Source organism: Gopherus flavomarginatus, chromosome 1, assembly GCF_025201925.1.
Source record: "Gopherus flavomarginatus isolate rGopFla2 chromosome 1, rGopFla2.mat.asm, whole genome shotgun sequence".
NCBI lineage: Eukaryota > Metazoa > Chordata > Testudines > Testudinidae > Gopherus > Gopherus flavomarginatus.
This window is the reverse complement of record NC_066617.1, coordinates 314,608,215-314,632,604: the sequence shown is the minus strand read 5'-3', so window position 1 is coordinate 314,632,604 and position 24,390 is coordinate 314,608,215. Positions and strand designations below refer to the sequence as shown.

At 45.2% G+C, this 24,390-nt stretch overlaps 1 protein-coding gene and 1 long non-coding RNA gene across 2 annotated transcripts; one reads left to right on the top strand and one right to left on the bottom strand.

The window, feature by feature from the left end:
• Positions 1–79: 79 nt before the first annotated feature.
• Positions 80–6,089, top strand: LOC127050771 (uncharacterized). Its single transcript, XR_007774276.1, has 2 exons — positions 80–5,342; positions 5,866–6,089. It is a non-coding gene; the product is annotated as an uncharacterized LOC127050771 (long non-coding RNA).
• A 316-nt stretch (positions 6,090–6,405) lies between these two features.
• Positions 6,406–6,978, bottom strand: ARL11 (ADP ribosylation factor like GTPase 11). Its single transcript, XM_050951870.1, has one exon. The coding sequence runs from the start codon at positions 6,976–6,978 to the stop codon at positions 6,406–6,408; it is 573 nt and encodes a 190-aa protein (XP_050807827.1).
• Positions 6,979–24,390: the final 17,412 nt, after the last annotated feature.

The following is a 24,390-nucleotide window of genomic DNA, read 5'->3' as shown; positions in this document are numbered from 1 at the left end:
GCTTAGGCGCCGCAAGCCTGGGAGGCGGGAGAAGTGAAGTAGCCACAGCGTGCTTGGGGAGCAGGCGAGGCAGGGGTGAGCGGGGCGGAGAGTTCCCCTGCGTGCCGCCCCCCCCTTACTTGCTGCAGGCAGCCCTCCCCGTGCCCCCCTGCCCCAGCTCCCTCTGCCTAAATGCCGGCAGCGACCAGGGCGGCTGAAGATCTGGCCGCCACAGTCGCTGCCGAAGAAAATGGCGCCCTCCAAATCCTAGCGCCCTAGGCAACTGCATAGGTCGCCTAAATGGTTGCACCGGCCCTGTTGCCGCAGGACCTGTCTCTGTCTCCATGTTAGTCTGTTCCCCACACAAACAGCTCACTAACAACTTCCCTTCCCTCTGTTCAGAAAGTCTTTGTAACCATGTAGTGACCTTTTGAATTCTCAGTTCCCAGCCTTGGCAAAAAGGCTGTGTCTTTGGGCTGGAGCCTGGAAGTGGCATCTTCCCTGCTAATAGCTTGACATTTCTCTTGTAATTGTCCCCAAGTATGTGTTTGGGAGGCTGCTTTTCTAGACCCATTTTGTGGCTTTCTTGGGGAGGGGGTCCAACAGCCCCCTCTTAAGCTAGATCGATACATTGATATAGGAAAGTCCTGTAACTCAATATAGCTATACAGTGACTCATTAATACCATAGGTACCTGGTCAGTAAAATTATTATACATTAGTATTCCTAAGTACATCCACCACTGATACCATTGCCCCACTCAGAGAAGAGTAAAAATACTCTATGATATTCAGTTAGAAATAATTTTCTATAGTCAAAACTCATGGATTAATTGATGTGAGGTATAGACATCGCTGAGTTATAAAGTGAAGGATAGATTGTCTCTTAGTTTAGTGGTTTTAGTTTTGTTTAGTTTTAGCTTATCGTAGTCTCTGGGAGGTGGTGGGAAATTGCTTGTTTAAAAAATAATCTGATCTGTGTTGCATTCAAGAAAATAGTTTATTGAAGTTTTGCTTTTTTCAGGCAAAAGAAAGTAACTAAAATAGCTTAAACTATTCCGGGGGAGGGACTATCAAATCCATGTATACAATGGAAAATGTACATACTGTCCCTTATAAGCCGCATTACAAAATCCTTTATGGTATCTCAAAGGAAAAAAAAGAAAGGACGTTTTAAAGTGAGAGGTCCTAGCCTCTGTTTGCCAGACTCTGGGAATGGGCAAGGGGATGGATCACTTGATGATTACCTGTTCTGTTCATTCCTTCTGGGGCACCTGGCATTGGCCACTGTCGGAAGACAGGATACTAGGCTAGATGGCCCATTGGTTTGACCCAGTATGGCCGTTCTTATGTTCTTATCTTGCTCCATTTGAAATCAGTAGGCGTTTTGACAATGAGGCCCTGAAATGGCTTGAGCATGGACATGGTAAAACAATCAGCAGAAGCAGGATCTGACATTTAATACACTTTTCCATTGCAAGGGAAAATGCATCGGGGAAAAAAAGCAAAATATATGTTGCCACTTGAGCATGTTATGAACCAACACAAGGCAGATAAATTCAAGGAGTGCTGTAAATCAGCTCAACAATATGAATAATAAGTCTCAAGAAAAATCTCTACCCCAGAAAATGAAGCTGGTGATAAGTCTCAGGACATCCTCTGAGACAGGAGACATTGTTAAGTCACTGCCTAGAGGAAAGTGAGAGTTTTTTCTGTAAGCAGGATGTTGATAAGTCAGCTTAAGATGCTTAAGGTCCCCACCGCTGGGAAAAGAAATCTGCCTCCTACATGTGGATTTACATATTTAACCAATGCACCTTATTAAAAATCTGTCCTTGCTTCCATTGGCTTCAGCACGAGCAGATTTGGCAACCTTAGCTGGGTTTTTAAACATTCGTCTAATGGGAACTTTTGAAAAAGTAATTTTGTGAAGTTGTATTTAACATGCATAACAAAAGCCAGTGACACTGTCCTTGTGCTGCTGTCAGTCAGTCTGTCTGTAATTCACAATGTTGAGTCTAAGTAATGCCGAGGTCTGAGCCTAGTCTTGATAGTGCATTGAGTGCTGCAATATCCAAGTGCCAGCAGGTGAATTAAGGGTGGTGTTTTGGCTTGAACAGGAGATACAGAGCCTTTTACTGTACCTCTAGAACATTGCTTCAAACCCAGCCTACATCAGTACCTGGAAAGGTAAATCACTACCGTTCAATGGCTGTTTGGTGGCTTATATGAATTGAGCTTGGTGATCTCAGGCTAGTTGCCAGTGTGTGTGTGTCATCCTCATAGAAACCACCACCAAAGTACTCCAGTAAAGGTCAAGGCTCCATTGTGCTAGGCCTGTAGAGTTGATTCCTGAAGGTGTGCAGTTGTACACTGGCAAGGCAGCGTGGAGGGGCCTGCGCTTTTCCTGCCAGTAAGGTCCCTTCCCTTGGATATGGATAAATGGAGGATTTCAGTCTCAGGCTAGCATCTTTCACAAGCACAAAATGGAGATTTACTTGGTTTAACCAGTGAAGTTTCAGCTTTATTTGTGAAGTTCTGTGCCTGTCACAACCCCCAATGGGAGGAAGGCCAGCCTGTGAAACTACAGCACCTAACGCCTGCAGTGCTGAGGAATCCCTTTCCAGCCAAGTGCTAGTTGTGGTATATGTAGCTACGTAATCATTAGGATTTTGTTCTCTGTCTTGCAGTTTTAAATGTCTACGGCCATGTCTACACTGACAAGCTTACAGTGGCACAGCTGTACTGATACAACTGTGCTGCTGTAAGATCGCTCATGTAGCTGCGTTATGCCAACAGCAGAGCGCTCTTCCATTGGCATAATAAAACCAGCTCAATGAGCGGCGGTAGCTGTGTTGCCGGGAGAGCCTTGTGCAAACGAGCGCTTATGTTGGCAAAAGTTACATTGCTTGGGTGGGGGCGTTTTTTCACACTCCTGGGCGACAAAAGTTTTGCCGACATAAGTGCTAGTGTAGACATGGCCTAGGAGTCTGCTGGAAGCAGCTGCAATTTCATGTTCAGTCCAGATACAGCTTACTGGGCTCGAATGGAAACTGTTTGTTTTATGCTAAAATAAAATGAGTGTTTTAAACGGACAGTGTGTGGCTGCTCCGTGTGAATGGAAAGCACGTACTTCCCTGGTGAAATCTCATAGGATCAGACCATGCAGTAACTCAGATGCAGGAATCATAGTTTTTTATTCTTTTTAAATACTTACTCCTCGGAAGGCCTTCAAATTCTAATAACTGCTCTGTATTTTCTCCAAGTGCCTTTTCAGTTAGTTCCGTAAAATTGTTGATCTGGTACTTGATATGTATTTTCACATGCTGGGAGTACAAGGGAGAATCTGTGTGGTTTGTTGTCTTTAGAAATGTCATGAACGGAGAACACACTGTATAATAAAGAGGAAGTAAAGGCACCACAGAGCATAGTGTGTGAACATTCAGTAGCTGTTATTGTGTCAGTGCCAGTTGTGCGCTTGGCATTACACAGCTTGCAAAAGCAAAGCCAATCTCTTCCCCGAAGAGCTTACAGCTGAGAAGCCAAGACATGCTTTGAGATAGTTGTCTGCATATGAGAGCTTCCCCTCCTTCCAGGTCAATGTTTTAATTTACTGCTATTGGGTGAGCTGCTGCGCTAGGCTTCTAGGAGGTGCAGTACCGGAGGGGGGCAGGCTCAGGGGGCTTTACGGCACCTTTGCACTCTCCCAACAACAAGCTGCTCCAAAGGTCAGAGTGGCCCTGCCAAAATTTAAACAGCCCAGCCTAAGGCTTGTCTACACAGGGAAAACGGCCAGCAGAAATAAAGCTATACCGAGAGTCACTGTTGTTCCAGAATAGAGAATCTACATGGAGAGTTACGCTGGCATAGATATAGTCCTCGAATTATATTGCTATCGTTCTGCCAGTCAATTTCTTCATGTAAATAGGGTTACAGCAGCTTGTCCCTATCTTCCTATGTGCAGCAGCCCTGTATGATATGGCCCCAGGCCTGAAACTAGGGTGACCAGATGTCCCAATTTTATAGGGCCAGTCCCGATTTTTGGGTCTTTTTCTTACATAGGCTCCTATTACCCCCCATCCCCTGTCCTGATTTTTCACACTTGCTGTCTGGTCACCCTATCTGAAACATCCTCTTCAGCCATGCCCCTTACAGCAGGGCTTGGAAAGAGGCCCTCAAAAGAACCACCTGAGGCCATCAGTCTCAGTTCTTGCTCTAAGGGAATTCTGTCCCAGCTTGACCTACAACTGTAAAGCCCCTTTCACACTTTTACCTGGTGTTAAGAGGCTGGAGTGGGGAGTGAGAATTCGACCTATTACTTTAAGATGGCTGGGCAGGGAGATTGTGAAAAAGCCACAGTGACAAGTGGAAGCTAAAATGATTCAGTTCGTATGTGAGGTCTCAGTGATCTCTTCAGTTTATTGGAATCTTGCATTTACAACCAACAATGGGAAAATCAACCTGTTTACAGCAACTGCAGTTTCAAACTGTTCTTATGACCGTATCCTTCAAATGATCACGTGTGTGTTTGTAAAATAAAGCTACAGCCTTGCCTAGAACACAGGTTCATTATGCATTTCAGTGCAAGTCTAGTATATGACACTCTTACTGATAGCAACAATCATTTATGCCCAATCAAAACTGGGCCATTTTTTTACTTTCACAACATAGCACATACTATTCCTTATATAGTTTAGCTTGGCTGAAAATTCTGGCATGTCTCCTTAGGAAGGATTTCTTGTAGGGGGGATTGCCCATCAATAATCCTGTGGCTAGAGCATAGCACTGGGAGTCAGGTGGTTTCAGTTCTATTGCTACCCTGCCACACGCTTCTTGTCACATTCTTTAACCTGACCCCAGTTTCACTTTCTGTAAAATGAGGCAGATAATAATACTGCCTTACTTCCCAGTAATGTTCTGAGGCTTAAGTCATTAATGTCTGTAAAATGCATTGAGGTGATCAGAAGAAAAGTGCGTGTTTCTTTTTGGTTTTGCATCATGTGTACATTCCTCTTTGAAACTTACTGACTCCAGCTGCCTAATATTCTTGGGTTGGGTTCCCCACGCTCCCATTTCCACTGATAGCATAATAATCTAGTACAAGCTAACAAACATACTAAGGTTTTTAATCGTAATCAGTGTGGTTTTGTTTGGTTTAAATTTCCAAGTTTAACAAAGGTTCCATATTTTTTGTATGTGCTCTCCCTACAGGAGTAGCTTCACAGGGCCACTCTTCAGTGTAAGAGTCAATGGAATCAAATAGAGACTTTCACTACATAGCAGGGGCCTGACCCTGAAATGTGCCCAGCACTACCTGACAGCTGCCGAGTGCCTCAACTCCAACTGAAAACAGCAGAAGTTAAGGTCCTCTAGTCTAGATTATCACCCTGCCTTTTCTACAGTACATTTTTAGTGTTTTATCTAGTCTAATTTTAAAATACCCAATAGACAGGTCTCCTGGCACTCCTCTTGTCAGACTAGTCCACCATCTAATAGATTTCAGCATCAGGATATTCTGAGACAGATTAGAGCTCTGGTGTGCATACATCTGTTCCTAACATTTAAAGCTCATAATGGTGCTCATTCCTGTTTGATTTCCTCAGGTTTTAAATTAACCCAAGGACAAATGTGTATCATTTATAGTCTTGTTTCAATAAAAATGAAGCAAGTCTAAATACATGTAAAAAATTATACAAAACAGGATACGCACAAATCCACACATAAGTTCTAAAAACATAACACATGACCTAATCCTGATCACGCTTCAGTGGGCCATCATGATGCTCACAAAGGACACTGCTAAAACCGATTGCCAATTTAGTTGTTTAAATTCTTGTGCTTAATTTCTTCTATTCAGTCATTCTCTTTCCATTCTGCTCTGTTTCAGATCAACAAACATCTGCTATAAATTGTAAGAGAAGTGGAACTGAGGTCAGTCAAATATATCCCCTCGGGGACTGTTACTGTGTACCGAGTGCATCTGAGCTTAGAGGAATAAAAATAAAGACTGACACCCAGCAATATCTTCTTCATCAGGTCAAAACCCGTATCCAGAATGCATAGAGAAAGACATTTAACATGAACAAAATAATAAATGTCACCCAAGTAATACCTGTAGTGAGAGCTGAGTTTACTGGTGCAGCAGTTTAGGAAAAACTGGCAAGGCAAGGTCAAGAACATTGCTGTCCACAAATGCAGCTTTGCTAAGGGGGGTTCCTGATGTGATTTCATGGTGCAGTAGAACTATGGGATATTTTGGAATATTACGCATGCCATAGGGAGTTTCTTTAACCATACCAGGAGCAGAGGGGGTATTTCTGAAACGAACAGAGTGTCGAGGGATTACTAGTGGAGGAATTTACCTGATTTTCCAGTTTCATGCTCAAGTTGCCCCCTCTAGTCATGTCTGAGCTTAAAGATGTCCTCATCACTGCAGTGGTGCACAGACACATTCAGGGGAATTCTTATCGCGGCTCTTAAGAAGTCCTGCCAGGGCCATTAAGGCTTCCCTCAACCCCTCACCAGTGTGAGCACTGCACCCTCTCAGCTCCCAGCTTCGGCCACTGAACCATTCCAGATTCAGCCTCTCCTGCAGCTCTGAGAGAGAGAGGGACCTTGGCAGCTCCTGCTTATTGGCCAGAAGCAAGACTGGAACCCCAGTCACGTTTATGTTGTTCAGAACTTTCTCCAATTCAGCCATTGCCTCTGGCAGCCGGGTTTTGTCGGCACTGTCCAGCACAAAGATGAGAGCATCCGTGTCTTCCAGATAGTCCTTCCAGCTAGCGCGGAGCTTGTCTTGACCACCCACATCCCAGAGAGTCAAGGGTAGATGACATGGGGTTTTCAGAGACTCCACATTGAAGCCCACTGTCGGGAAAGTCTCCACAAGCTCGTTGCTCTTCAATTTAGACAAGATGGTGGATTTGCCTGCAAAATCCAGTCCCAGCATCACCACCCGGGCATCTCTTTTGTACCAAGCCTTGGAGCTCAAGGTCCCCATTGTGCTGCTGCTGAAATCTTGTTGAAAAATTGTAAATAAAAAATTATTCCTTTCCAAAGAGAAACATTCTTACCACATCTAATAATGATGCTGTCTGGTAGAGTGACTAGACTTTTGAAGAGGTGGGGTGTCCAGTTGGCCCCCAGCCCGTCGGTCTGAGAGAACACTTTGGATTCACATGTTAATATTTGCTGCAGAAAGAAACAATCACCTCCCTGCTTTCTTTGTAGCTAAAACAAGGTGAGTGATATTATTTATGAGGGGTGCAGCAGAGCCAATAAATGTGGCTTGAAATAACAAATGGCCTCTGTGTTCCTGCTTTGCTGTCTCTAAATTCTTTGTTCATCTGCAACCCAAAACTGCCCAGAGTTAGGGGGGAAACAGACCTTTTAACGAGAGGTGAAGGGACTGTGTAATCAGTTTCCTCCTCATGTTGCACAGAAACAAAACTGCTGTTTTGTCCACCAGCCTCTCCAGGGGAAATCCACCCCCATCCCAGGGCAGAGGGAACTGATTTGTTTGCAAAGCAAGCATCACTCGTGACAATCAGAGGCTGGTAGGTCATCACTTTCGAGAACAGCAGCTGAGACAGTGAAAGGCTTCTGAGCCACTCTTAAGTTAAGGGAAGAAAAATAATCTTCCCCATAGTAGCGGCTTTCACCAGCTGCTGTGCAGACAATAGAAATGGAGATTTAAATAACTAGATACAGGCTATTTTAAATGTCTCATTGAAATGCAGCCAGCAAAAACCAAGAGGTGGAAAGACTAAAGTGCTTTACAGTGAATCCCAAATGAATGAAACATGGGTCAGTCATCTATGGCAACAGCAAATACTACTTTAATCACCAAACCTGTACACAGCTTAGCTAGATAGAGCCAACTTGAGAGTGGTACATACCAATGGAGTGGTAGGATGAATAGGAGATTTTGTGGTACTTGAATATCTTGCAGAGTCACTCAGACAAGAGCTGCTCTTTTCAGCCTGATTGTTGTGCAGTGCGCCATCAAAATAGATCCTTAACAAACTGTGGCAGGACTTGCACACTAACAGTCTGGTCAGATACACACAGGACAGCGCAAGCCAGGCAGGTTGTAAATCTCTGATTATTGTGTCAGCAGAGAGCTTGTGTCTCCAATCACTTTACCTAAATGTAGAGAAAGAGACAAGCAGGAATTTGATTCATTTTCTTTTCTATAAACCCCCAAGCATCTTCCACATTCCTGTGGAAGCTGCAAATATCATCTGATGTTACCCGCGTGAAGGATCTGCAGTACAAACCACCATATTTCTGTGCAGCCAGGCTGGATGCTTTTCATTATAGCCTGTGGAAGTGACTCCTTGATCAGCTGTAGAAATCACTGATGAACAATAGTATGCACTTGCCCCCATCGGGGCTGCTTGTGTTGTCTTTGCAGCACTCGCAGCCGCCGGTGGTCTGGCAATTAAGGCATTGATCCTTGTCATGGTATAAGCCCCCACTCTGAACCTTAGCGTCCAAAAGATGGGGTACCAGCATGAATCCCCCTAAACTTAATTACCAGCTTAGATCTTGTAGTGCTGCCACCAACCAGGACTTGCAGTGCCTGGTATACTCTGGTCCCCCCAAAACCTTCCCAGGGGACCCCAAGACCCAGACCCCCTGGATCTTAACACAAGGAAAGTAAACCCTTTCCCCCACCGTTGCCTCTCCCAGGCTTCCCTCCCTGGGTTACCCTGAAAGATCACTGTGATTCAAACTCCTTGAATCTTAAAACAGAGAGGAATTCACCTTCCCCCCCTTCTCTCCCCCTCCCAGATTCTCCCTGAGAGAGAGAGACAGTAATCTTAACAGAGAGAGAAATCAGGCTTTTCCTGCCCGCTTCTCTCCTTCCTCCCACCAATTCCCTGGTGAGTGCAGACTTCCTCCCCTGGAGTCTTACACAAGATAACCAAAAAATCAATCAGGTTCTAAAAAAGAAAAGCTTTTAATAAAAGAAAGAAAAAAGTAAAAGTTGTCTCTGTAAAATCAAGTTGGGAGATATTACAGGGTTTGTTAGCTTTACTTAGACCAGGTGGATCTTCCCTCCCAGCCTAAGTATATAAGTAGAAAAAACAGAGATAAAATCTTTCCAGCAAAATACACATTTGCAAATAGAGAAAACAATCAAAAGACTAAAACCGCCTTTCTAATTTTGTACTTACTAAATGTGAACAGATGATTAGAGAGCCTGTATGTACGTCTGGTCACTCTCAGAACCCAAAGAGAACAACAGACAAACAAACAACACAACACAAAGACTTTCCTCCACCGAGATTTGAAAGTATTTTGCCTTCTGATTGGTCCTCTGGTCAGGTGTTCCAGGTTCACTGTTTGTTAATCCTTTACAGGTAAAAGAGACATTAACCCTTAACTATCTGTTTATGACAATCCTCAAAGGTACTTAAGTCTTGCTTCACTCAGCTTTGTAACCCCTGAGCAGTCTTCTGTTCAGTGGTGTCCTCAGCCTCCAGCAAGCTGCCCAGGCACCCATACAATGCATGGGGAGAGCTAGATGCCTAAGAAAGGGATTCTCAGAAGCTGACAAGCTGAATGAGGAGCTGCCTAAGCTCACCAGAACGGAAATAGAGAGGAGAATGGCTTAGGCACCTACACAGCTGACTTGGCATGTCTGGCTGATGAGCCTCCCTCTGGTCAGGATCCTCAGCCACGAGCCCTCTCCTGGAATTTGGCACCTAAGCCAGGTTAGTCACTTAGGTAACCCATGTCCTTGCAGCCGAAACAGGCTTTGTCGTTCTCACACGTGATAGCTCTATCACACTTGCCCTATGTTTCTGTGTGCCCATAACTCTTTTGTATGCTGTCTTTTGTGCTATGCCTTCCCTGGCCTGCATCCAGCCCTCCTGCCACAGGGTCTGACCAGTGCAGAACTAATAGACTCTGCAGACCTTTTTCCTCTGCAGAAAATACATTCTACTGGCGAGGCGCTGCAGTTATGCCTTTCACCCACCAGGGGCTGCTGTGGCACCAGAATAGCTCACTGTAGCAGCCAGCAGAGAGGCCAGGTGAGGAGGCACAGCATATGGGGGGACAAACTGGGGGGGGGCATGGGGCTGCTGGTGTATGGGACTGGAGTTCAGAAGGGCTAGTTGGGGGGACAGACTGGGGTGGGAGCTGAACAGGAGTGGGGGTGCAGGGACACTGTGGAGCAGGGGGTTGCAGGGCCGCGTGGTGATGGGACGTGGCTGAGGGGGTGCAGAGACACATGGGGACAGAGGCAGATGTGCCTGACGGAATGGAAAAGGCTAGGGGCCTGTCAGGGTCTGCATGGGGGAGGTTCTCCTACTCCCTAGCAATCCTCACTGCCCCTCCCCCCCCAAAAAAACCTGCTCCATACTTTCACCCACACCCAACAACCCTCCAGGTTCACTCCCAGGCTCCTTCCCAGCACTTACTTCCCTGTCCCTCAGCTCCTCCATTACCCCGGGCTCCTCCAAGCCTTTGCACTGCTTCTGAGGGATGTGGAAAATACGTTTCTATATTGAAGTTTAAATGTACTGTTACTCAGAGTTCTGTATTAACATGCCTAGTAAAGAATCTATTTGTCAAAAACATTTCCTGGATCTTTCTTCTTGTCTGTATTGTTACAGACATACCTGCTGACAGGTATTTTGAAACAAATTACCAAAATAATTGAAACTGGCATGATTATATTGTGTTATTTCTGACAAAATATGCAGAATTTTAAAATATTGTATGTGGGATTTTTAATTTTTTGGTGCAGAATTTCCCCAGGAGTATTACATGTGCCCAGAGCACACCTACCAGTTTGGGTGCCACTGGTGAGACTGGCTTTCCCCTGCTTAGTATGAGAATCTAGTGTGGGGCCTCTGGGCCTTCAGCTTGAGTGAGGGCTCCAACCTGCTCATTAGCTGTGGGGTGGTGTCAGGGCTTAGGTGGCTTTGCAAATGCTGAGTGGCAGAAATTTAAGTGCCTATGGGATTAGCCAGAAGTCAAGTGGTGGGCTTGAAAATGTTGGTGACACCTAAAGAGGTAGATAGGCCCGGAGCCTAAAAGGCACCTAAGAGAATAGAGGCTAGGAATGAAACCCAGATTTGATGCAGAGTACTGCAGATGACTATAAGGCCAATCAATAAATATTTTGTTAAATGCTAATGGATCTGGGAATACAGCTCTTGGTACTTACGTGCTCCTATCGTCTTTATTCCTGCATATCTTCTGTGTGGTTTGATGGTACATGGTACAAGTTGATTCTATCTAGTTAGGTTTATGTAGCATTTTTTTAAGTTCCTCTAAGGAAGCTGAAATACACATACAGTAAGTGAGGGTGGGGTTTCTATAAATGCATGAATAACTGAGTATTGCAAATATGATGCAATGGGTCTCTATTGCATCATCTGGTATGCTACAGAAATAGATATCATCTAAAATATGGGTGAAATAAATCCAGAAGAGCCAATGTAACTGGGATACAGATGTGGGGAAGACACTATACAAAGTGATATTGTATCAGAATCTGCTTCATTATATATCGTCTCTCTCAGCAGCCAAATGCAGAGCATAGGATTTAAATAGTACAGCGATGGGCCTTAGCCACAAAGTTCAGATCTGGATCCAAACATTCCCCAAGTTCAGGGAGTGGAGATGTGGATCAGGTGTCACCTCGTGTAGAGTCAGATGCCAGCTGTGCAAGTTTTGAACTGGAGTCAGACTTCCTAAGTTATGGGGATATTAGTATCTTGGAGTTGGGTATGATCTGAGAGAAGCTTTCCGGGTTGACCACAAAGACAGTATTGTGAACATCATCTCCCCAAAAAGTCTGATGAACAAGAGGAGTAATCAATAGAAAGCAACAAGGTGGATGGCCTGGCTCTAAATTGCTTGCCCCAATAACATGCTTTCAGATGCCATTTCAACTGGATCATGAAATTTTTACTCTCTAAAATTCGGAGTGTATTCCCATTTTTAGGTAGTTTCTGGAAGATAATGGGAAGAAAGTGTCAAAACCAATTTCAAAGCTGCAGCTACTTGACCTATCTAATGATATGCCCCCTCCCACCCACACATACACAACTGTCGTATCTGACCAAATGTGGGAGTGTTCATGAAACCCATGTCTTACATTTGCATGTGCAGCAGCTATTTATGCCGCAGGTATGTGCATTTTCATCCAATCAAGGCATAGAAACATTACCCTGGGATGTGTCTGGTCAGTCACCCCAACCAAGCAGCACAGCTCAAATTTTAAATGTGTCATATTGAACATTCACAGCAAATTGTTCATAATAAAGCCATATACTAGGAAATCTCACCCCCTAGAAACATCATTGAATAAAGCTGAGTAAATCTCTCTTTGCTGGCTGGCATTCTGCGAGAACACTGGATAATTAATGCAACTCTGCATCTCCCCTTTCTGCACTTTCTTAGCTCTTTGTCTCTGGGCTGTTGCCTGTTCTATCCTTGCCACTCACGCCAACCACCTGTGCACAGTCTATTTCATCCCCCTCCTCTGCTTTTTTCATACCCTTTGTAAGGATCCAGAGTCCTGAAACATGGGTCTGCAGGGCTCCAGGTGACTAATGGTTCCATGCCACCATCTGGCAGCCATGGCAGAGCCACAATTCATGCACTATCAACCCAGGGGGAACTAAGCACCACAGGAAGTGCCACCCATGGAATACCCAATCAGCAGGCGCACTATTTAAGCATGGAAGGTGTTCCAGGAAGCTGTCTGTGTGACGTAGCAATACCTGGTCTGTTGCTACAACAGTGCCTGCTTCGAACTCCAGATATGTTGTTCGGCTCTGATTTCTGGCTTGTGCTCTGCCTCTGGCCCTGGGCCTGATTCCTGCTCCCTGACTAGATTCCTGCTGTCTGACCCCTGTCTCTGACTCCTGATCCTACCCACTAAGTCAGAGTGCCAACATCCCAGTCATGCCACCTTTCTCCCAGGGAACACCACGCAGAGTCTGTTGTGTGATCCCTCCCCCACCAGTGTTTGGCATGAATGCATTACTCTTCTAAGAGTCACTTTGCAGGAACAGCAGAGCACTTTGAAGCAGAATGGCTCAGTATGAGGTAAACAAGTAGTGGAGGAAGGGGGATCTGCAAAGCTTAATCTGTGCCAGGGCTTGCCAAGCCTGAGCCCCAGCACCTCCAGGCTTTGTCAGTTCATAGCTCTGGCACCTTTGGGTTTGCTGCATCAGTCATGAATCTAAAAACATTGCTTGAGCCCCGGTACCTCTTGCATTACAAATTAAGCACTGGGGAGCTGGCATGTTGGAGTGAGATAGTGGAAACATACAGGGGAATGGAGAAAAAGTCCCTAACAGAGAGACACCAGCTCCAGGTGGATGCAATCAGAAGCAAATACTTTCTATAAATAATATATAGTTACATGTCTGTTAACAAATAAATAAAAAGCAGATGAGACCAACTGGTTGTAAGTCTAGACAGACATCTATTACCAGAAAAGAAAAGCTATGCTATAAATAATTCAGAAAGCCCATCTTTGTGTCCAGAAGTGATCATTGCTACATTCAGCTGCTCCTGTGAGCCTTTTTTTCCTCTGTGCTGCGCATCCAAGGGTACATAGGAACAGAAACTGCCATAGGTAATTTTGATTAAAAACCAAAGGGGGAAAACTCAGATATTTACATCTGGATTTACATTTACAAAAACGTGCTGATCCAGTGTTCTGGCTCGCTGACATTCATTATAAAGAACAACAAGTAAGCCCAATGTCCTACAAACAGAACCCCATCCACCTCCTCCAGATCTCTCTCTAACCCTACCAAAAAAGCCTGAGGAGACAAGTGGGACTTGCAATATGAATTATGGGTCAACAAATATATGCTTTGGAGAACTGATAAAGGAAAGCAAATGGGTCAATTGAGGATTCCTCACTGAAAACATCTTGTTTCCTCTTCCCTCGGGGTTAAACCATGAGGCCCTTTGCATGAATGCCTCAGTTGATCTCTGCTACTGTGCTGTCACACAGGGGGAGACAATCTGAGCTAACCAGGACTGCTCCAAGAAAGTCACTGGAATTCAGTGCTGATTGTGGAGCACAGGTATGATATGCTCCTGTCAAAAGCTTCCCAAAAAAATCAAGGCAGAAGCTTCCAAGTTGGTAATGTGTGACCCTTCCAGTTAGTGAGCTAATTTGCACTATAGATAAAGTTACTCTCTCTCTCAGTTCAAACATGCAGTGACTTTTTTGCATCAGAAAGGAACATTAATGACAGACGAAAGTTTCGTTTTACTGAGACTGAAGCCAGCTGATAAATTTTAACTCAAAATGTGAGCAGATTTTCCTCCAACAACTGATTATTTCTTCACAGATGATGGTATTTTGCCTTACATCCAAAGAGTTCTAAGCACTTTACAAAGATTACCCAAGTGAGTTTTACAACACCCTTGTGAAGTAGATATGGAGAAATATGATAAAGAGTGATTACTTTCCCCTTTTACTGTCACCTCAGGTAGACCGCTGCTGATTGCTGTATGGTGTAATGGCTGCAAAGGAGATAATTATCTATGTTGAATTATTTCCTTTTTGAACTAGAACATACATACAGTATTTTCATTATAATCTGTGAATCTATAATTACCTAAACTGTCTGGAATTTGGCCAGGACACTGGTTCTCTCTCTATACTTGCACATCCAAGCCATGTCCAGATTTTGCTGCTCCTTCCTACATAACATATCAAAGCTCCAGTCTTTTCTCTCTGTATCACCAAAATTCTCATCCAGGCCCTGTAGTCTCACATCTTGACTACAGCAACCTCTTCCTCTCTGGTCTTGAGTGTCACAACTTTGCCTCCTTCAGGTCCATTCAAAACTCTGCTGCAAAGATGATCTTTCTTGCCAAATTCTGATCAAATCACTCCTCCTCTCTGAGTTGCTCTACTGGCTTTTCCCTGCACAATTTAGCCCTTCTGTGCCTATTTGCTCCGTTATCTTCTCATCAACTCCAGCATGTCAGACTCCATCACTTCTTGTCTATTTCTCCTACAAGTACCTTTCTGCTCTTTTCCATGTCAGCTATTATACACAGAGCCCCTTCCCTCCAACCTAGTATATGCTTCTTGAAATTCCTTAAGAATCACAGCTGCCATGACGCTTGCAGCATGTCTCCATTAATAGAACAAACAAATGTTCTTCCCCCTACAACTTGTTCACACAAGTAGACTATGCCAAAATGTGCTCAAATTATCATCATCCCATCCTCCCTCACCTCTCCCACCGACGGCTCACCCATGTGTTGCATCTTGTCTTAAACTCAGAATGTAATATCTTTGGGGCAGGGATTGTCTTTTGTTGTGTCTGTACAACTCCCATCAAAATGAACCCTTGGCCATTTTGGGGGGTCCTCTAGGTGGCATGGTTGTAATACATAGTTGTATGCATAGCCACAGGAGACAGGCTGGGACCTCTTGATTTAATGTCCGAGGCTACCTCAAACAGAAAAGCAATATCACCTAGCCCAAAACTGCTGCCCTGCAAATTCTGCATTGGGTCCGAGTATAACCAATGAAGTTTGCACATGGTACATACATTTTCTTTCAACTATAACACTGTTGTTGGCATTCTTATCCACTTTTGTACAACAGGATGCACTCAGCCCTGTAGCATATCAAGGAAGTCTTATTTAATTTAGTTAGTTAGTTAGTTAGTATTACTACCACTACTGCTTAGTTTGAAATAAGTCTAAACTTAAATCCAATTTCCAATAAACAAAACAGTGGATGATACTTTAATTTTTGATCTTACAGCTCAGCCAAAATATATATTTATGATTACCATATACATGTTGTACAGTATGGTCCCCATTACTGAAAGGTGGTCCAGTCAAATAATTGGAGTGTAATCCAAAGGCTTTAAAAATGTGTGAATTAAAGTGTAATATACGAAATGGCACTTAGGGAAATATTTCCTGTCATTAGTTGATGTTTGATTGGATCAATCGTTTCTACCCATTGTCTGTTCAACTATCACCAAATCAAGGAGATCTGTTACAATGTGGGTAAAATCTGTAGTTTTAATGGGACTAAACTGTTTCTCTTAAACTAGGCAAAAGTTATCCAACTATGGAGACCCAGCTAGGTCCCATTCATGCTACAATTTTAACCATGCTTCAGCTTGGACAGGGGATGCTCTTACAACTGGAGCATAGAATGAGGCCTTTTCATCTCTACTCTACCTAGCCCCCCAAATTTCTTGTATTAAAGGAGAGCTAAAACCAGCTCTTGTTGAGTGAAAAATGATCAGATGACTTGTTTTCCATAATATGAGAACATGGGACATGACAAAACTGGAGGGCAACAAGATTTAAAATAAATAAAATGGAATCTTTTTTAAAATGTGGCATAGGTACAAAATATGAGAAGTTACTGAGGGAGCAATGGGGTAGATTGAAAAGGCATTTGATATTTACGCTAAGAGAGGTGACACTGATGTGCTACCTAGACCAGAAATTTACAAAGGATTCAGAATATATGGTGTTAGTCTGTGGGGCCTGGAAAAGAGCGCCTCCACCCCCCCCCCCCAAATAAAGCATTGCACAACTGGCTGATGCATAGTTGGAATTCACCTTTCCCTGAAGGATCAAGTATAGGTAGGGCCCTACCAAATTCACAGTCCATTTTAGTCAATTTCACGGTATAGGATTTTAAAAATCATAAATTTCATGATTCCAGCAATTTCAATCTGAAATTTCATGGTGTTGTAATTATAGGGATCCTGACCCAAAAAGGAGTCGTAAGCGGAGGGGTCACAAGGTTACTGTAGGGGGGATTGCGGTACTGCTACCCTTACTTTTGCACTGCTGCTGGCGGCGATGCTGCCTTCAGAGCTGGGCAGCTGGAGAGCAGTGGCTGCTGCCCGGGAGCCCAACTCTGAATGCAGAGCTGCTGCCAGCAGCAGCATAGAAGTAAGGACAGCATGGTATAGTATTGCCACCTTTACTTCTGCGCTGCTGCTGGTGTGGCACTGCCTTCAGAGCTGGGCACCCAGCCAACAGCTGCTGCTCTCTGTCCGCCCAGCTTTGAAGGCAGCGCAGAAGTAAGAGTGGCAATACTGTGACCCCCCTAAAATAACTTTGCGACCTCCCTGCAAAGCCCTCTTCGGTCAGGACCACCCAATTTGAGAAAAGCTGGTCTCCCTGTGAAATCTGTGTAGTATAGGGTAAAAGCACAAAAAAAGACCAGATTTCATTGGGGGGGAGACTAGATTTCATGGTCTGTGATGCATTTTTCATGGCCGTGAATTTGGTAGGGCCCTAAGTATAGGCCAGGCCACTATTATTAGATGCAGGATTCTGGACTCAGTGGACTAATAGTCTGTTCTTGTCTTGTCTTATATTAGATGCTGAGTTCCACAAGGCAGAATCTGTCCTAATCTGTGCTTGTGCTGCACCTAGCAAAGTTACCCAATCTAGGCACTACTATACATATGCACACATCTGCACCACCTAGAATAATAATGATGAGCCAATACAGTAAACTCTTCTGCAGCTGCTAATGCTGTGGAAAGTTGACATTCAGAAGTTGGGGGGTAACTTTATTAATGCACTTTGAATTAGACTTTACTTGCACATACAGAATACCCGGGAGAAAATGCTGTATTTGGCCCTGTTCGAAGGGCATGGGAAGAAACATGAATTGCAAAGTGCAAAACAGGCCAGCACATACAAATCTGAAAACTTGGTTCATGCAAACAGCAAGAGTTCTGATAAATAGTAGAGTCACAGCATTTGGATCCTAATCTGAATGTCCCCAGGGATTTTGGATCCAGGGTTTTGGTTTAGGGCCATCCCTTCAGATTATATAGTAATTTTAGTTTTAGTTTCCTTCTTACTACTCGTGATCAGAGTGTTGTACAACAATAAAGGGAAAGGCTCTATGTAGAGCAGGGGTGGACACGCTATAGCCTGCAGGCTGGATCCAGCCCACCAGCTGTTTTAATCGGGCCCTCGAGCTCCCGCTGCGGTCTCTGGTGCTCCATTCGAGGAGCAGGGTCAGGGTCCACTCCATGTGGCTCCCAGAAGCAGCGGCATGGTTACCCCTCCCGCATAGGGGCAGCCGGGGGCAGGGCCATCTTTAGGAAGTGCGGGGCCCAATTCGAACAGTTTCGACGGGGCCCTGGCAGGGAAGACAAAAAAAAATGTAAAAAAAAACATGTGGGGCTTATACTCGCCAAGCGGTGCTCCGAGTCTTTGCCGGCACTTTGGCGGTGGGTCCTCCACTCGCTCCAGATCTTTGGCGGCACTGAAGGACCCGCCACCGAAGTGCCACCGAAGACTCAGAACAAGCAAAGGACCCACTGCCGAAGTGCTGCCAAAGACCCGGAGTGCTGCCAGGTGAGTAAAAATTAAAAAGGCGCCTCTTGCCAGGGAAGAGAGTTTCACTGGGCGCGGGGTCCTCTTAGGCATGGGGCCTGATTTGGGGGAATTGGTAGAATTGGCCTAAAGCCGGCCCTGGCTGGGGGCTTCCGCTCTGCACGCTGTCCCCACCTGAAGCGCTGCCCCTGCATCTCCCATTGGCTGGGAACCACAGCCAGTGGGAGCTGCAGGGGCGGTGCCTGTGGATGAGGCAGCATGCAGAGCCACCTGACTTCACCTTGGCTGCTTCCAGGAGCTGCTTGAGGTAAGCCCTGCCCGGAGCCTGCACCCCGAGCCTCTCCCCACACCCCAACCTCTTGCCCCAGCCCCCTCCCACCCTCTGAATCCCTTGATCCCAGCCCAGAGTACTCTCCTACACCCCAAACCTCTCATCCCCAGCCCCACCCCAGAGCCCACACACCCCAGCCACAGCCTGCACCCCTTCCCGAACCCCAAACCCCTGCCCCAGCCCCATCCTGCCTTCTGAACCCCTTGATCCCAGCCCAGAGCATTCTCCTGCACCCCAAACCCTTCATCCCCAGCTGCATCCCAGAGCTCACACCCCCAGCCAGAGCCCTCACCTCCCCTGCACCCCACTGCCCGGCCCCAGCCTGAAGCCCCTTCCCATACCATGAACTAATTTCTGCCCCCACCCCAGAGCTCGCACCTCCTCCCACACCCCAACCCCATTTTTGTGAGCTCTCATGGCTCACCATACAATTTCTATTTCCAGATGTGGCCCTCGGGCCAAAAAGTTTGCCCATCCCTGATGTAGAGAGTTATCCATAGATAATGGAAATAGCCACTAAAATGAGAACGCCAACCCAATTTTTAATTCTTTCTTGACCAATAAGATAGAAGAAAGCAAGCACATGAGACTCAGTGTTAAGAAACTGCATTTCTTCTGTTTTACCACAGAGTGTCACCCTTATTCCACATATTTTTCAATGAGACACAATCTCTAAGGGGTAGGAAAACTGTTCTTTAAAAGGAACCAGTTTCAAATTTCAGTGACTCAGATCTTGTCTACAGGTTACTTTGGTATAATGTACGTCACTCAGGAATGTAAATAAGCCACACCCCTGAGCAACATAAGTTATACCGACCTAAGAGCTGGTGTAGACAGCGCTATGTCAACGGGAGAGCTTCTCCCACTGACATAGCTACTTCCTCTCACAGAGGCAGGAGTTATTAAGCAGATGGGAGAGCTCTCTCCTGTCATCTTAGGGCTGGTCTACACTACGGGGGAAAATTGATCTTAGATACGCAACTTCAGCTACATGAATAACGTAGCTGAAGTCGAAGTATCTAAGATCGAATTACTCACCGTCCTCACGGCGCGGGATCGATGTCTGCGGCTCCCCCTGTTGATTCCGCAACTCCGTTCGGGTTGGTGGAGTTACAGAATCAATATAAGCGCGTTCGGGGATCGATATATTGCATCTAGATGAGACGCGATATATCGATCCCCGAGCAATCGATTGCTACCTGCCGATACGGCGGGTAGTGAAGACATTCCCTTAGAGTGCCTCCACCACAAGTGCTGCAGCTGCACAGCTGTAAGTACTGTAGTGCAGATGTAGCCTCAGAAGAGTCTTCATTCTAGAGATCAGCCTAGACCCAGGGTGTCCTTCCTCCTCACCTGAGACATAGCAGGAGCTCGGGATCACTGTGAGATTACGTCACACATTCCTCTCACATCACACTCAGAGTTCTGATGTGCACCTGCTCCTCCACCGACAGCGCTTTTTTCTGTGGTTGTCTCACAGGGATACATTCTCTCCCCCATCCTGTTCAATGTCTATATAAAGCAGCTAGTGAAGATTGTGAAATAGGATGGATTAAAATGCCAGCAAGATTACCCTCACTTCTACATCATGTTCATATCAGACTCAGACAGGACCATTTTCCAGTTATGATTGGGATCTGCAGCTGGATGAAGATTAGCTGGTTGAATCCTGGAAAAACTCAAGTGACACTGGCTAGGGAATAGAGAAGAAGAATTTAAAGAATTTTCCACCTTTATTACATTATCCTCTTAGATGGTGTCTGCCCGTCCATAACTTTGATGTTCACTGGGACTTCTCACTGCTTCTGGATACCCAAATAACCATGGACACAAAACACACCCTTTTCTATCTACAGCCCACAAAAGATTGTGTCCTCTCCTGTTGAATTTGGATCTAGTCATAGTGATTCACACTTTCATGATCTCCAGGCTGTATTATTGCAATGTTCTGTACTTAGGTGTGAAATGGCTGATTCAAATTGCCATTGGGCTTCTGGGTGGAATTCACTATGTTGCTATTGACCTTTAAAGTCACCAGTGGTTTGAATCTGGGTACCTAGGAGAGCATCTTTCTTCTAGTACCATATTGCTCCAGCTGTTGTCAGCAGAGTCATAAGCTGGAGCTCTCTCAATACAGGAGCTGAAATATTTGAGCTGAAGTTAATTGAGGTTCTGGCTGCACTTTTCTCCACACCTTCTCATTTATGTCCTCTGTATGTGGCCCCACAAAGTTGCAGGACCTACTTGTCAACCTCCTCCTGGTGCTGGCCAAGATGGCCATCCAGCAATCCAGGAGGAAGAAGCTCAGCAGAGAGGTTCCCTACAACTCTGGGGCCTACTTCTGTTCCTTACTCATCTCACAAATCTGGGGACACTTCCCCTGGGCTGCATCCAGTCACTCCTCAAACTCTGCAAAGCTGTGGGCACTATCCAGGGTTCTCTGCTCAGGGTCCCCATCCGATTCCCTCATTTTACACCTAGATCCTCACTCCTGTATGTGTTTTTCCATTTCTGTCCCCTGCAATCAGTTGTCTCCTAATTCCTGTGGCCCCTCCCTTTCTGAGGGGGGCAGGCCCTTAGTGCTGGTAGGCTCCATCTGCTGCTTGAGGATTCAAACATGCATTGAAACAGCCAATCCTCTGCTTACCACTAGTACTGTGTTTCCTAGCCTTATGAGACCTTAGCAATAGGGGTAGGGTGGAAGCAATCCCCTTCCTTATTCAAAATGGTTTAATCTAGGCTGTTCTAATTCCAGATAGCAGCTTCTCCATTACAAAAGAGTTCCTTTGAGATATTTGGTGTGCTCCTTCTTTCTCTGATCCTTCCAGAGAATTTAGGGATCTAGCACTGGATCCACAGGTATAAATGCAGAGAAAAACGTAAGGGTATGCAACTCTGTATTAACTACCATTTAGCAAACAGACCAGAATGCCTGACGTACTATATATAATGGAGAGATAACTGTCCTTCTAGTCACTGAGGCAAGAGGGAAGTTCAGACCTCAGGGTCTTGTAACTACAGCCAAGGAAAAAGTAATAGAGGTTTTTTAAATCTCCACCATTTTTGCCTCAAAGACCACAGTCTTCCCACTCAGAACTTGTTTTCCCTAGGAAATTTTATCATGCTTCATCATGAACACAGGGAGCTGAATTAGATAACACAATGCCAACCGTGACTGGTCAGGACAAAAAGAGAAGCTGTGTTCATATATCATCTAATTATGCTTGTGTGATGGTATAAGGGATACCTTCCCTCTGGGGTCAGAGGCCTGCAGCTGACAGGCTGGCTGATTAACTCTGCTGCTGCACCTGAGAAGAAGAGCTGGCACTTAACTGGCTGATCTTCATAGAAGAAGGCAGCAGGAAATGGAGAGAGAAACAGCACTTCCCTCCAGAAAGCTGAGGGGCCAGTTGCTGTGTACCTAATGGGCTGCTGCTAGAGCAACTGTATCTCTAGGACTTGGAGGTAAGGGCCATAAAATTTGGGTTGATGAACTTACTGGTGTGAGGGGTGTTGTTGGGGAAGGGACTATTCAGCCTGCATAGACTTTGAGGGAAGAGTCTGCCTTTGCTAGGCAGGCTTGAAATGAGGGGAAAAAAACAACTAACTTTGGAAACTGCTTACCTGGATTCTGTGACAGAGCTTCAGACTGAATTACCCCAGGGAGTGAGCTGGCTCAGTAGGAAGAGGTGCTATAAGATAGACCACAATATTTTACAGTAGGAACCAGGGTTTACCGACAGTTAGCTGACATGATGCTGAACTCAGTATGCCCTGACTTATAAATTAAGCAATCAGCATCATACTTGCTCACTTGATGCTTCATGGTTGTGTTTTAACATTATAACATTTCCTAGCAAAAACCAGCTGTTTGCAAGATTCCATTGTTACCCACCCCTAGATATATTCTGTTGAGGTTAGTGTTGAGTTACATTGATTGATTGGATGGCATGAGGAAGCCTATATCGCTACTGTTTGGCTAAACAGACAGCTTCATTTTTCAGAATTGTCAATTTATCACATTTTAGTATGAAATTCAGGCACAAAGGAGTTGGGGAAATGTTAACAATATTATAATATGCACTTCTTCTACATCATCAAAGCTTTGCATGGTACTTCATAGCCAGATAAAGTTATAGGTACCAGCTGGCCCCTCTGAATCCCATTTTAAATCCCAGTGAACAATTTGAGTGCCAAGGCTCCTTAGATTTATGTGAGTTATAAACTGAGTGTTGGATCCTCTTGTCCTAAATACAAACCAGACCTAAGCTGAACAGAAAACATTCCAACCAGATGGTAGGTGGGTCCTATTTCAATTAGGCTTAGTCCAAACTCATGGATAGCTCCTAAAAACACAGAGCCATTCCTACGTGCTCCATGAAACTACGAAAGGTAAACATACTTCAGTCCTATTTCCACGTTGAGGCCCTAGGAAATTGCCAAAGGAGCCACAGAGATGCCTTGCCTAGGGCCAGCCTGGAATATTTCATAGGCTCTACTTTGTGTTGGTACTAAAATCAAATGGTGTGCATTTTTTGAAAAATGATTGCCTGTTGATTTAATGGCATGATCAACAGCTTGAGCACATCCCTTTGATTTCTGGGGCCGTGTCTACACTACAGAGTTGTCGACTTAAGTTACGTTGACGATCATAAACCACTGTAATTACATCACTTGTGCATGTTCACACAATGCTCCTTGTGATAGTGGAGCACATCCACAGGTGGTGCTCTAGCACCAACAGAGAGCAGCGCACCATGGGTAGCTATCCCACTGTGCCAATCGCCACTTTTCCCGTTAGGAGTTCTGGGAATGGATTGCAGTGCATCTTGGGGATGGAATCACCGTCCCATGATGCAATTTTCACCATCCCATAATTCCAATTGCATTTCACACTGTTTTCAACTGCCCCTGTAAACCTTATACCCATCATCTCTGCCTGAAAGCATGGATCCTGCACAACTCACCAGTCTTGTGATAAGTGTTATGAACACAATGTGGCTGATCCTGCAGTATTTCATGAGCTGAGTATCTGAACAGGAATCTGTGCTACCTGCCCTGCTGTGTACTATGGAAAGAAACAATTCAAGATTGATGTTGGCATTTATGGAGCAGCAACTGCACACAGTGCACTGTGGTTATTGTGCTCAGGAAATAAGCACTGAGTGGTGGAATCAGATTGTGATGCAGGTATGAGATGATGAGCAGTGGCTGCAAAACTTTTGTATGCACAAAGCCACCTTCTTTGAACACTCTGCAGTGCTCACCCCTGCCCTGTGTCACAAGGACACCAAAATGAGAGCTGCCTTAATGGTGGGAAAACGTGCTGATCGCTGTGTGGAAGCTGGCAACTCCAGACTGCTACCAGTCAGTTGTGAATCCATTTGAAGTTGGGAAGTCCACCATGGGGGTTGCCATGATACAAGTTTGTAGGGCTATTAATAGCCTCCTTCTATGAAGGACTGTGACTCTGGGCAATGTGTGGGAAATAGTGGATGGCTTTGTGGCAATGGGATTCCCTAACTGCGGTGGGGAGATAGGTAGCATGCATATCCCAGTTTTGGCCCAGACTATCTTGTAGTGGAGTACATCAACAGAAAAGGCTACTTCTCCATGGTCTTGCAGGCACTGGTGGATCACCAGAGTCATTTCACTGGCATCGGTGCGGGGTGGTCAGGGAAAGTGCATGACACACATTTTCAGGAACATGAGCCTTATAGAAAGCTGCATGCAGGGACT